Source organism: Pantherophis guttatus, chromosome 3 (genome assembly GCF_059756535.1).
Source record: "Pantherophis guttatus breed Tessera chromosome 3, ASM5975653v1, whole genome shotgun sequence".
NCBI lineage: Eukaryota > Metazoa > Chordata > Lepidosauria > Squamata > Colubridae > Pantherophis > Pantherophis guttatus.
In genome coordinates this window covers 2,177,788-2,191,570 of record NC_142065.1, presented here as the reverse complement: position 1 = coordinate 2,191,570, position 13,783 = coordinate 2,177,788, and the positions used below count along the sequence as shown (strand labels likewise).

Genomic DNA, 13,783 nt, shown 5'->3' with positions numbered 1-13,783 from the left:
ATCAAACTCGCGTCGTGACGGTGGTGTCACGTGACTTTTTCCCCCTTCGCTAAACCTGGTTGGGGGGCAGTACGTAACACATCTGGCCTGTGGGCCACGAGTCTGACAGCCCTGGTATAGGGCTTCCTGCTTGAGCAGGGGGTTGGACTAGAAGACCTCCAAGGTCCCTTCCAACTCTATTATTCTATGTTCTATGATTAGGGGGCTGGATACTAAAACATGAAGAATGGTTGCAGGGATTGAGTGTGTCAAGAGAAGGACTGGGGTGACAGGATAGCAGTCTTCCAGTGTTTGGGGGGCGCTGCCACCAAGAAGGGGGGTTCAATCTATTCTCCAAAGCCTCTGAAGGCAGGACGAGAAGCAACGCATGGAAACTCATCAAGAAGGGAAACAACCTGGAATTAAGGAGAAACTTCTTGACAGTGAGAATAATCAACCAGTAGAACTTACAACCAGAAGTCGTGGGTGCCCCATCGCTGGAAGTTTTTAGGAAAAGATTGGACAGCCATTCATCTGAAATGGTATATAGGGTCTCCTGTTTAAGCAGGGGGCTGGACTAGAAGACCTCCAAGGTCCCTTCCAACTCTATTCCGATTGATTGATTGATTGATTTGGTTGGACTACAAGACCTCCGAGGTCCCTTCCAACTCTATTCTGATTGATTGATTGATTGATTGATTGATTGAAGGGGTTGGACTACAAGACCTCCGAGGTCCCTTCCAACTCTGTTCTGATTGATTGATTGAAGGGGTTGGATTAGAAGACTTCCAAGGTCCTTTCCAACTCTATTCTGATTGATTGATCGATCGATTGATTGAGCAGTGGGTTGGACTAGAAGACCTCCGAGGTCCCTTCCAACTCTATTCTGATTGATTGATTGACTGACTGATTAATTGATTGATTGATTGTAGTGGTTGGACTAGAAGACCTCCGAGGTCCCTTCCAACTCTATTCTGATTGAGGCATATACCGACTATATAATGGCAGCGATTCACTTAACAACGATGAAAAGAAAGGCTGTAAAAGGAAAGCAAAACTTACTTAACAACCGTCTTGTTCAGTCATAGAAATTTCAGGCTCCATTGTTGTTATATGTCAAGGACCTTTGATGGATTGGTCAATAAGAGGGAATATTTTCATATCTGGAGAATGTGATGGTGATGTGCTGTTTAACATTTTTATTTTGCCACATGCTAAATAAAGGTCTCCTTAGCAGCGATGCCTTCAGGAAACTGGGTGTGTTGTAAAGCATGGAGACATGTACGACTCTACCACGTCAAGCCGCTGTGAGGAAAACGGCAAGGCCCACCGTAATTTCTACCACAATCTTCCTCCACAAAGTTTCAGTCTTGGCAGAAAGTTGGGGAGAATCAGTTTCCTTCTTTAAAGCCTGTCTATATATCGTTTCTTCTTCCTCCTCCTTCTTTTATGAAAGACATTTTTCTTTCCTGTAACTCACTACGTTCGGTTGTCAATCATTCCACCTGGTGTGTTACAGGTAGTCCTCAACTTACAATCGTTCACTCAATGACCGGGGTGAAATGCTACCGGTTCGGGACGGTTCGCCCAAACCGGTACGGAAAATGCTACCGGTTCGCCCAAACCGGTTGTAAAAAAATGCTTTAAATTTTTTTTAAAAAAAGTTCCAACAATTGTGTGGCACAGCTGATCTTCGGAACTTTTTTTTTTTTTTGGCGAATAGGTAGTAAAAAAATGCTTAAATTTTTTTTTAAAAAAGATTCCGACGATCGTGGGGCACAGCTGATTATCACAGCTGATCGTCGGAACTTTTTTTTTTTTTTTACTTTTTAAAGCATTTCCTTACTACCTATTTGCCTGAACCGGTATTTTTGTGTAAAGTGTGATAGTTTCTTTTTGAGCTCTCTCTGACTCTGTGGGGTTCCTGCTTGATGCGGGGGCCATTTTGTATGACGTCCAGTTGTTTTTGCATTGTGTGTGAGTCAGTTGTGTAGCTTTTGTGTTATTTTTGGGTAAAGTGTGATAGTTTGTTTTCCCAGTCACATCTTTTTATCTTTTATCTTTTGTCTTTTATTGGATTTGTATACTGCCCTACTCCCGAAGGACTCAGGGCGGTGAACAGCCACAGAATAAAACACATAAATACAAAATTTAAAAACAGAATAAAACCAAATTAAACAATTTGGCCGAGACAAATTAAAAATACCTAATAATTTTAAAAACAAATTTAAAATTTACATTTTAAAGGGGAAAGATTTAAAGGGGCTTGGTGGCTTAGACCACCAAGCGACGCCCACCCAGTCACATGACCACCAAGCGACGCCCACCTAGTCACATGACCACCAAGCCACGCCCACAGAACCGGTAGGGAAAATTTTTGAATTTCACCACTGTTAGTGACCGTTTGATGTTGGCAACTGACTCATATTTATGACGGTGTCCCAGGGTCACGTGATCCCATTTTGCGACCTTCTGACAAGCAAGGTCAACGGGGAAGCCAGATTTATTTAACAACTGTGTGACTACCTTAACAACCACAGTTATGGCAAAAAAAAAAAAATCATAAAATGGGACAAAGCTCACTTAACAACTGTCTTGTTAGCAGCGGACATTTTGGGCTCAATTGTCATAAGTCGAGACCTACCTGTATGTCTCCTTCCATCTCCAGGTAGTCCTCGGACTAAACGGTTCATTTAGTGACCGTTCAAAGTTACAACAGCACTGAAAAAAAAGCCACTTATGACCGTTTTTCACACTTATGACCATTGCAGCATCCACATGTTCAGAATTCAGACATTTATGACGGTCGTAGTGTCCCGTGGTGTGTGTGTGTCACGTGATCCGCTTTTGCGACCATCTGACCAGCAAAGCCAATGGGGAATCCAGATTCACTTAACAACCGGGTAACTAACCTAACCACAGCAGTGATTCGCTTAGCAACTGAAGCAAGAAAGAATGTAAAATGGGGACAAAATTCGCTTAACAACCATCTCGCTTGGCGACATAAATTTTGGGCTCAATTGTGGTCGTAAACTGAGGACTACCTGCACACTTGTGTATTGGAGAAATCCTTTGATGGCATCTTATGGGCACAAATATTACAGGGTCACCATAAGAATGTGAGGGTTGCACATCCTTTTTTCCCCGCAGCACAAGGTGGATTTTTCCCGGGCTGGGTGCTCCTCCGTAGGTCCTCGCCAACCGCTCCCAAGGGCTCCTTTTCTCACCCCAGACCTTCCCGCCTTCCTAGGTTATCTGGTTCTGCGGGATCTTGGCATCCAGGTGGAGAAATACATCGCTTCGGAGATCTGCGAAGACTCCATCTCGGTGGGGACCGTGCGGCATGAAGGAAACATCAAATATGTGCATGACGTCAGGAACATCACCAAGAGACATGTAAGGAATCCGGCGTCGGTCACTGGTGGAGTCAAAAGAGGCAGCAGCCTAGAATCCCTTCATAGTCACAAGCAGACTAAGTCAAATCATTCTTGATTTCCACGGAGCTTTAATTCCGTGGACCGGTGGTGAAATGTAAAATTTGTTACTACCGGTTTTGTGGGCGTGGCTTGGTGGGTGATGGGGGTAATGTGACTGAGTGGGCGTGGCCAACTTTTTTAAAAAATGCTTTTAAAAGCCTCTGACGATCCCAGCTGAGTTGTCAGAGGCTTTTAAAAGCATTTTTTAAAAAACAACCTCTTTGGCTGAAGAGGTTGTAAAAAAATGCTTTTAAAAGCCTCTGACGATCCCAGCTGAGTTGCCCAGGAAGCTGGGAACGGAGACCGTGCCGTAACGAGGGTCTCTCTTGCAGATTGACAAATGGGGTCCCTTCGATTTGGTGATCGGCGGAAGCCCGTGCAACGACCTCTCCATGGTAAATCCCGCCAGAAAAGGTTTGTATGGTAAGCTGAGGAATTTGAGATCCGTTTTGAGTCGGCTTTGATCGGATTCGGGGCGCTGAGCTTTCTCCTTTGACCTCCTTTTCTTTCACCCCTTCTGTTTGGCAGAGGGGACCGGCCGACTTTTCTTTGAGTTCTACCACCTTCTGAATTACACCCGTCCCAAAGTTGGAGAAGACCGTCCATTCTTCTGGCTCTTCGAAAACGTGGTTTCCATGCGGGTCAACGACAAGAGGGATATCTCCCGTTTCCTGGAGGTAAAAACTGCTTTGGGGTCCACGTGTCTCAGAGACCAAGAAACGGGGGGCTTTTAGGGGTCTGCCATGAACTCTTTAATTATTTGCAGCCGGGAGACGTCCTTCTGAGTCTGGAAACATCAAGCACTGGTTAGTGTAAACCAGGGTTAGCTGGGCAATTTTGGGGGCTGTGGTCCTGGCAGCTTAGGAGTGGCCAGGATGGAGAAAGATGCTTTAGGCCACGGGTGGGGAAATGTGGCTTTTTTGCAACCTGTGGACTTCAACTCCCAGAATTCCTGAGACTGGCTCAGGAATTCTGGGAGTTGAAGTCCACAGGTTGTAAAAGAGCCACATTTCCCCACCCCTTATTAGGCCGTCGTGCCCAGCTCTTCCTGCCAATCTTTGTGGCTTTTGTGGGGTCCTTGGTGCTCTTTCAGCTTGGTTCTTTTCTTTTAGACATTTCATTACCTGACTAGGTAACACCATCAGTGCTAGAAAGGAAGGAATAGAATAGAATAGAACGGTGCTCCCTGAGCCGAATTAAGTTTTCTTGCAGACATTTCATGACCCAACTAGGTAACGTCATCAATGCTTGAACCCCTTTTCTTTTCTCTGCAGTGCAACCCGGTGATGATCGATGCAGTCAAAGTCTCCGCTGCGCACAGAGCCAGATATTTTTGGGGCAACCTGCCAGGAATGAACAGGTAAGAAAGAAGTGGACACGACGGAGCCCTTGACCTGCCGAAGAAGTTACAAGGGTGAAGAAACTTCCTGATTTGCAACCCGTGTCACCCATAGCAGATTGGAGAGGCTGGGGGTGTACTGTTGTACAGGCAGTCCTCGACTTAACAACCAAAATTGAGCCCAGAGTTTCTGTTGCAAGGTGAAACTTTTGTTAAGTGAGTGAGTTTTGCCCCATTTTATGACTTTCCTTGCCGCCGTTGTTAAATGAATCACAGCAGTCCTTCGGTTTGTGACACGGTTGCTAAGCGCATCCGGGTTCCCCTAGTGACTTGGCTTGTCAGAATGACGCAAAAGGGGAATCGCAGGGGAATCCCGGGGAGCAGTGGTGAGATTCGGCCGAACCGGTAGTTGAATTGCTGGCTGGCCCCTCCCCCTCCCACCCCGCCCCTTCCAGGAGTCCCCACATGCCCCAATTTAGTTTGGGGGGGGTGCAGTGCATCCCCCGCAACCTGTTTTCTCTGCCAGGAGGCTTCAGGGAGGCCTACTAGGCCCAAAATGGGGCACGGGGGTGTGTGTCCCCCCCCCGGCAGCCCGTTTGTGCTCCCAGGGGGTGCAGGAGGCCGAGTGCTGCCTGTCAAACTCCATGGCCACGCCCACCCAGCAGGTCATTAGGGCATCCGCCACTGCCCAGGACGTTGCAATCGTGCTAAATCCATGCCAGTGGCCGAGCGTCTGGATTTGGATGAGGTGACCCTGGGGATTGCAGCAGCGGTCCTCGAGTGTGAATCACGGTCCTCGGTCACTTTTTTCACTGCTGTTTTAACTTTGAACGGTCACTAAACAGCGGTTGTAAGTTGAGGATTACCTGTGATTTGGAGAGAGAGAGACAGAGAGCGAGAGAGAGAGAGAGAGAGAGCAGGGACCCTTTCAGGAAAGACGGGCCAACGTGGGAAAAGGAGGAGGATTTGCACACTCACAAAATGGCTCCTAAGCTGGGCTCGACCGAAGATGTAGAAGATGTCCGCGACGTCTTTTCTAGTACTTTGCCCAGGCAGGGGTGTGTGGGTGTCTTCCTGTGTCGTTTTTGTTTTTGTGCAAGTGAGAATGCTCCTGATTGAAACGTTAGGTGGAAACGGCTTTCAGTGGTTAAACCCCCCCCACCCCAAAGAAAGCCTGTGAGGTTTTTGGGGAAACAGATGTAATAAACTCTCCCTCTGTCTGTCTGTGTCTGTCTGCCTCTCTCTCCCTCCCTCCGTCTCCCTCTATATCTCCCCCCTCTCTCTTTCTCTCCCTGTCTCTCTCCTCTCTCTCTCCCTCTCTGTCTCTCTCCTCTCTCTCTCCCTCTTTCTCTCCCTCTCTGTTTCTCTCCTCTCTCTCTCCCTCCTTCTCTCTCTCCCTCACTCTCTGTCTTTCTCTCCCTCTCTGTCTCTCTCCTCTCTCTCTCCCTCTTTCTCTCCCTCTCTGTCTCTCTCCTCTCTCTCTCCCTCCTTCTCTCTCTCCCTCACTCTCTGTCTTTCTCTCCCTCTCTGTCTCTCTCCTCTCTCCCTCCCTCTCTCTCTCCCTCTCTGTCTCTCTCCTCTCTGTCTCTCTGTCTCCCTCCTTCTCTCTCCTTCCCTCTTTCTCTCCCTCTCTCCCTCTCTCTCTCTCTCTCCCTCTTTCTCTCCCTCTCTGTCTCTCTGTCTCCCTCCTTCTCTCTCCTCCCCTCTTTCTCTCCCTCTCTGTCTCCCTCTCTCTCTCTCTCCCTCTTTCTCTCCCTCTCTGTCTCTCTCCTCTCTGTCTCTCTGTCTCCCTCCTTCTCTCTCCTCCCCTCTTTCTCTCCCTCTGTGTCTATCTCTCTGTCTCTCTCTCCCTCTCTCCCCCCCACCCACAAAGCAAGGTGGGAAGTAGATTTCTCAGTGGTTTACACCCACCCACACACCATGCAAGAATGCCCGTGAGATGTTTTGGAATACAGATGTGATGTTAGTCTGCGTTTGTGTGTGCTTTGGTCTGAGGGTCCCTGGTGCTCTCTGAATCCGGTGGTTTTCTTGCAGATGTTTCTTTCTTTTTTAAAAAAAGTTTTTTATTAGTAATTCAAAATTAAAAACATTGGACATAGATATGACATCACTGGTCCCAAGCATCTTCCAACACTTTAAGTTAATTCATAATATACTAATGATATAATAATATGTTTCTTACACCTTATACGTTATTTAAACATAGTATAATATTAATCATTTATACCCTATTCCTATACAATTATACATATCTATACTTCCATATACCTAGCTATACAATTCACATACATATTTATCTATAATAACGTATATAATTCTAGTCTAACACTACACATGTCTCGGCTATCCTCCTTTTATCTAACCATTCATAGAATTTTGCCCAGATTTTATAGTACAATGTTTCGCTTTTATCCTTTGGTTCCAAGGTGAGTCTATCCATTTCTGCTCAGTTGAAAATTTTTAGTAGTATTTCCTCTTCATTTGGGGCATCTTACTCTTTCCACTTCTGCGCAAAGGCTTTCCCAAAAGGAAAAATTCCGGTTTGACTTCTATGCTTATTAGCAAAATTTCTTCCAACCAACTCTTTATCAGATTCTAATATTCTTTTGCCTTTGGGCATTCCCACCACATATGATAGAAGTTCCCGGAGTCACCTCGCACTTCCAATATGCCGAAGAATTTCCCTTATTGATTTGTGCTAATCTTGTCGGGGGGAGATGCCACCTATAAAACATCTTATATAAAATTTCCTTATATGAAGTTGCCAATGTAATTTTTAATTTTTTTTCCCAGAGAGTCTACCAATTGTCCAAATCAATACTATGCCCAAAATATTTACTCCAAATTATCATTGTTTCTTTGACTTGCTCCTCAATCATGTCTTGTTCCAATAAATAGCAATATAGTTTACTTATGGCCTTCCCTTCCCTGCTTAATAAAATCTTATCTAATTGTGATAATTCTTGCTTTGCACCCCATTCCTTTTTATCTTTGCTAAATTTAGATTGTATTTGGAGGTATGCCCACCAATTCGATTCCTTCTTCCTTTAAAATGTTTCTCGCTTTCAGTTCTTCTCTCTCATTCAGAATATCTTTATAGGTGACAAGCCCCCCTAATTTAGTAAAATTTGGATGAGTATACATTTCCAAAGTTGACACCCAGTTGGGAATTTCCATATAATTACTTCTTCTTGTCTTATTCCAAATATCTAATAGAGCCCTCCTGATATAACGCCTCCAGAAGTAGTGATGGGACTTTATGCTTTTCCTCCCATAAAATAACATGCCATCCTGTTTGTAAATTGTGGCCTTCTAGATGTTTCATGACCCAACTAGATAACATCATCAGTGCTAGAAAGGAGGGTTGTGTGTGGAGAGGAGGAGGAGGAGGGAGGGAGAGGAGGAGGAGGACAAGGAGGAGAAGCTTAGGAAGGACGAAAGATTGCCCAATCCTCCTCCTCCAACCCTCCACCTTTTCTACCGCTAATGACATTATCTAGTTGGGTCACGAAACGTCTGCAAAGAAAACCCCCAAGCTCAGAGACCACCAAGGACCCCTTCATTTCAACCCTGAGCCACAAATGCTCTCGTTTTATCAGTATCTTGTGATCTCTTTTCCTGGGGAGCGTTTCCTGCACCCTACAAACGAAGCAGCGTGACTTTTGGGGAGGCGTGGGGGTGGGGGCGGATCACAGAGTCTCATCAACCTTTTCTCTTTCCAGGCCCCTGGTGGCCTCCAAGGCAGACAAGCTGGAGCTTCAGGATTGCTTGGAGTACAGTCGGAGGGCCAAGGTAACCCCAATTGTCCCCCATTATTCTCGCGTGGGATAAAGGAGGGTGCAGAACAGCTCCCGTTTGTGCATGCCAGCTTCATCCGGATGTCGTGGTTGCAAAATGTATGGAGGGGTGGTTTTGGGGTGGGGGGGTTGGCCCTCCCTTCTTTCCAGCCCAGTGTCCTCGGTCACCCCGATGGCCAAAGGAGACAGCAAGAGGCAGTCCTAGACTTACAACGGTTTGTTTAGTGACCGTTTGAAGTTACAAGGACACGGGAAAAAAAGCAACTTAGAACCATTTTTCATACTTGGGACCGTTCCAGCTGGCCGCGAACAAAAACCAGCAGCCCCCACTCCCCGTTAGGAATGCTGCCTGCGCCGACGTCCTTGGTCGGGAATCTGCTGCCTCCCTCCGTCCCTTCCCCCCCCCTTTCCAAATGATCTTCTTCATTCTCTGCTTTTCTTCTGCAGATGAAAAAAGTTCGGACCATCACAACGAAGAGTAACTCCATTCGGCAGGGGAGGTCCAAGACGCTGCCCGTGTCCATGAACGGGAAGGATGACGATTTATGGTGCACAGAGTTGGAAAGGTGAGGGGTGGGCAGGGTGAGGGAACCCGTGATATGGGGGTGGGGAGGAAGGAAGGGGTGGGAAAACACGTCAGTCCTGGAATGGCTCCCAAAGGGAAGAGTCTAGGGCAGCTTTAAGATGGGAGGACTTCCACTCCCAGAATTCTCCACTCAGCATGCTTTAAGATGGCTGGACTTCCTCTCCCAGAATTCCCTAGCCACTGCTTTAAGATGGGAGGACTTCCACTCCCAGAATTCTCCACTCAGCATGCTTTAAGATGGCTGGACTTCCTCTCCCAGAATTCCCTAGCCACTGCTTTAAGATGGGAGGACTTCCTCTCCCAGAATTCTCCACTCAGCATGCTTTAAGATGGCTGGACTTCCTCTCCCAGAATTCCCTAGCCACTGCTTTAAGATGGGAGGACTTCCACTCCCAGAATTCTCCACTCAGCATGCTTTAAGATGGGAGGACTTCCACTCCCAGAATTCCCCACTCAGCATGCTTTAAGATGGGAGGACTTCCACTCCCAGAATTCCCCACTCAGCATGCTTTAAGATGGCTGGACTTCCTCTCCCAGAATTCCCTAGCCACTGCTTTAAGATGGGAGGACTTCCACTCCCAGAATTCCCCACTCAGCATGCTTTAAGATGGCTGGACTTCCTCTCCCAGAATTCCCTAGCCACTGCTTTAAGATGGGAGGACTTCCTCTCCCAGAATTCTCCACTCAGCATGCTTTAAGATGGCTGGACTTCCTCTCCCAGAATTCCCTAGCCACTGCTTTAAGATGGGAGGACTTCCACTCCCAGAATTCTCCACTCAGCATGCTTTAAGATGGCTGGACTTCCTCTCCCAGAATTCCCTAGCCACTGCTTTAAGATGGGAGGACTTCCACTCCCAGAATTCCCCACTCAGCATGCTTTAAGATGGCTGGACTTCCTCTCCCAGAATTCCCTAGCCACTGCTTTAAGATGGGAGGACTTCCACTCCCAGAATTCTCCACTCAGCATGCTTTAAGATGGCTGGACTTCCTCTCCCAGAATTCCCTAGCCACTGCTTTAAGATGGGAGGACTTCCACTCCCAGAATTCCCCACTCAGCATGCTTTAAGATGGCTGGACTTCCTCTCCCAGAATTCCCTAGCCACTGCTTTAAGATGGGAGGACTTCCACTCCCAGAATTCTCCACTCAGCATGCTTTAAGATGGCTGGACTTCCTCTCCCAGAATTCCCTAGCCACTGCTTTAAGATGGCTGGACTTCCACTCCCAGAATTCCCCACTCAGCATGCTTTGAGATGGGAGGACTTCCAGAATCGCCAAGCCAGGATTGGCTTAATGACAGCAGTGTTTGTTTTATGACCACTGCATTCACTTAATAAAATGGTTGGAAAATCAGGCACGGTCCTGCTTGGTTATCCTCATAACCTATGAGCGAAATTGCTGGCTCAATGACCGTCGTAAGTCCAGGAGTCCTTGTGTCTGTGCCTTGTACTTGGCAAAGAGGATGAATCAATTATTCTGCGTTTCTTCTACGAGCTGTAGACTCCAAAAAGCGTTTTTCCCAACCCGTTGCTCAGATATATTGGTGTTCACACGTTCTCATGCAGACCTGGGTGTTGTCCTGCTAATTGGGGGTGGGGGGTGGGGTCAGGCTTCTCTTCCAACCATATTTAGGGACCCCAGGTTCGAAGAGACCCACTTTGCAATTTTCTCGTCTTGCAAGACCTCCTTCTTCTTCTGCTGTTCTCCCTCTGTCGTGTTCTTGAGATGTTTTGAGTATTTCCTTGGCAATTTCTCGGTGTTGTTTTACAGCCTGCAGAGGGCAACCCGTGACTCTGTGAGTAAATGCTCTCATTTCCCAGTATGAAATGCCCCCAAAAGATGTGTCCCCTTGAAACATAAGATAACCGTAAAATTCTGGGGTCCTTGGTGCTCTCTGACTTTGGTGGTTTTCTTGCAGATGTTTCATGACCCAACTAGATTACATGATCAGTGCTACAAGGGTGGGGAGTTTGTGGAGAGGAGGAGGAGGTGGAAGAGGAGGAGGAAGACTGTGGGGTCCTTGGTGCTCTCTGACTTTGGTGGTTTTCTTGCAGATGTTTCATGACCCAACTAGGTAATAGTATCAGGACTAGAAAGGAGTGGGGATTGCAGAGAGGAGGAGGAGGAGGACTATGGGATCTTGGCTGTTTTCTTGCAGATGTTTCATGACCCAACTAAGGAATATCATCAGTTCTAGAAGGGAGTGGGGCTTTGCTCTCTAAGGCAAACCACTTGTATATAAATAGTAAAGTCCGAAAGCCCGAAAGACTAAAAACTCTGGTTCTGGTTACTGACCCAGATTGGATCCTGCCATGGTATCCTGGGACACATATATTCGCCTTCATCAATAGTAAGCCCCACCCCATCCTAGCATTGATGATGTACGACATTTAGAAGGGAGAGGAGGAGGAGGAGGAGGACTGTGGGACTCCTTGGTGCTCTCTGAGCTTGGTTTTCTTGCAGACATTTCATGGCCCAACTAGGGAACATCATCAGTGCTAGAAGGGAGTGGGGTTTGCTCTCTGTTTATATACTGTGGGTTGCCCTGTCAGTATTGGTGGGAGACGTCTTGGTAGTTCCTTAATTGGGTTGTTGTTTATTTTTAGCTTGTTTGGGTAGTTCTTGATTGGGGTGTGTTGTAAGTTACAACGGGATCGTTTTTCACACCTACGACCGTTGATTAAAGGTGATAATTGGGAATTGGTTATAGGTAATTATAGGCACTAGGAATTACAGATAGTCCTTGACTTAACAACAGATTGTTTAGTGACCTTTCAAAGTTGCAATGGCACTGAAATGACCGTTTTTCACACTTACGACTGTTGCCGCTTCCCCAGGGTCACGTGATCAAAATTCAGACGCTTGGTAACTGGCTCATATTTACGACAGTCGCAGTGTCCTGGGGTCAGGTCATCCCCATTTTGCGACCTTCTGGCAAGCCAAGTCCACGGGGAGGCTGGATTCACTTAACAACTGTGTTCCTCACTTTTAACAACTGCAGTGATTCACTTAACGACTATTCCAAGAAAGGTCGTTAAAAACAGAGCCCAGCTCACTAAACCCTTCCCAGCCGGGTTCGGACAACCAACGTCAATGAGAGAAGCCGGATTCTCTCTTTTTAACGACTGCATGACTCGCTTAACGACTGCAGTGACTTAACCACCGTGGGGGAAGAAGAGGGGAAAAATTGGGCACGATTCGTTAATGACTGACTTGCTTAGCAATAGAAACTTTGGTCGTAAGTCGAGGACTAGCTATATTCATCTTTTGGGTTCATTGATGGGATCAAAAAAGGGTCTCCTTCTTTTTGTGTGTGTGTGGGGTCCTAACCCCTCTCCTTGCGGATTGGGCAGAGGGGCTGAGCTAACGGTCTCTTCTCCCCCCCCCCCCCCCCCCAGGATCTTTGGCTTCCCTCTCCACTACACCGACGTGTCTAACATGGGTCGCCAGGCACGTCAGAAGCTGCTCGGGAGGTCGTGGAGTGTCCCCGTCATCCGCCACCTCTTTGCCCCCCTGAAGGATTATTTTTCCTGTGATTAGCCTGCAGGGGTCCTGTGGTCTCCCGGGTGGAAGGAGAAGTGCCGAGACCCCTCTCGACATGCCCCCTTTAAAGGAGACCTCCTCCGCAGAAAAACTCTTCCCATCCACGACTTTCTTCCAAGCTCGCCAGATCTTTGCGTTCCCGCTGTGCCAAAAAAAACAAACAAACAACGAAGCAAACAGATTTTTGGGGGAACTGCAGAGAGGTAGCATTCACCCCTCGTCTTGTGCGGATGGGGAAACTGAGGCTGCTCGAACGAAGAGCCGTTTTCCCGATCGGCCGCGAGAACCAAAGCGATAACTTGAAAACGGGAAAGCTGCAGGATGGAACTCCAAGGACACCCGTCTGTCTGTAGCAATGAGCCAGCTTGACTTGGGTTTTTTCCCACTGTTCGCACTGGGAAAAAAAGCAGGAAAATTTTTCTTTTCTTTTTTAAGTTTTTTTTTTTTTAAAGAACGTAAAACTTCGGGGGATGGGGGTGGGGGGGTGGGATTGGGGAGAGACTTTTACAGCCATTTTGCAGCCGGATTTGAAAATTCCTAGAGAGGAATTTGGGCTGGATGCAAACCGGGCGATAATCCTACAACACGGAGCCAAAATGGGAAGGTAAAAAAAAAAAGAAGTGTGCCATACGCGGTTATACTTTTAAATTACATGATGCCTTTAATGCATTGGGGGATATTTTAGTGCAAAGAACTCTTCTTCAACCCCGTTTCAGTTTTCGCTGGGTGTTTTCTTATTTTTTTAAAGAGCTGTGCGAGAGCATTTGCACAACTGTGGTCCTTTCAGAGGCAGGGAAATTCCCAGCAGACAGCGGAGGAAAACGGGAAACAAAAAAAAAGACAATCTACAAATGTTTACTGTGGTTTGGCCTTCCCTCTTTGAAGACTCCAACCCCTTGCAGAGAGAAAAAGAGTTTAAAAGCTGCTACATCGAGATTTTCAAACCCTGTAGCTGCCTTTCCGTGCTTGGACCCCAGCGGACTTCAGTCTTCACCGATGCTGCTATTTTCATCCGTTGGATCGTTTTCTTTGATTGTCCGTTCTTCAAACCCTGATTTCAATAGA

At 47.0% G+C, this 13,783-nt stretch overlaps 1 protein-coding gene across 3 annotated transcripts in view; it reads left to right on the top strand.

The window, feature by feature from the left end:
* The window catches only part of DNMT3B (DNA methyltransferase 3 beta), a 53,024-nt gene extending 39,467 nt beyond the window's left edge, over window positions 1–13,557 (top strand). The window contains exons 15-21 of one of the 3 annotated variants that reach the window (XM_087888945.1): window positions 3,230–3,375; window positions 3,788–3,869; window positions 3,984–4,132; window positions 4,730–4,815; window positions 8,517–8,586; window positions 9,039–9,157; window positions 12,574–13,557. In XM_087888945.1, coding sequence (XP_087745071.1) covers window positions 3,230–3,375; window positions 3,788–3,869; window positions 3,984–4,132; window positions 4,730–4,815; window positions 8,517–8,586; window positions 9,039–9,157; window positions 12,574–12,715 — 794 coding nt within the window. In that variant the 3' untranslated portion in view covers window positions 12,716–13,557. Of the gene's footprint in view, window positions 1–3,229; window positions 3,376–3,787; window positions 3,879–3,983; window positions 4,133–4,729; window positions 4,816–8,516; window positions 8,587–9,038; window positions 9,158–12,573 lie in introns of all 3 variants that reach the window. The other 2 variants (XM_087888944.1, XM_087888943.1) reach the window with 2 other exon arrangements.
* The last annotated feature ends 226 nt before the right edge of the window (window positions 13,558–13,783 follow it).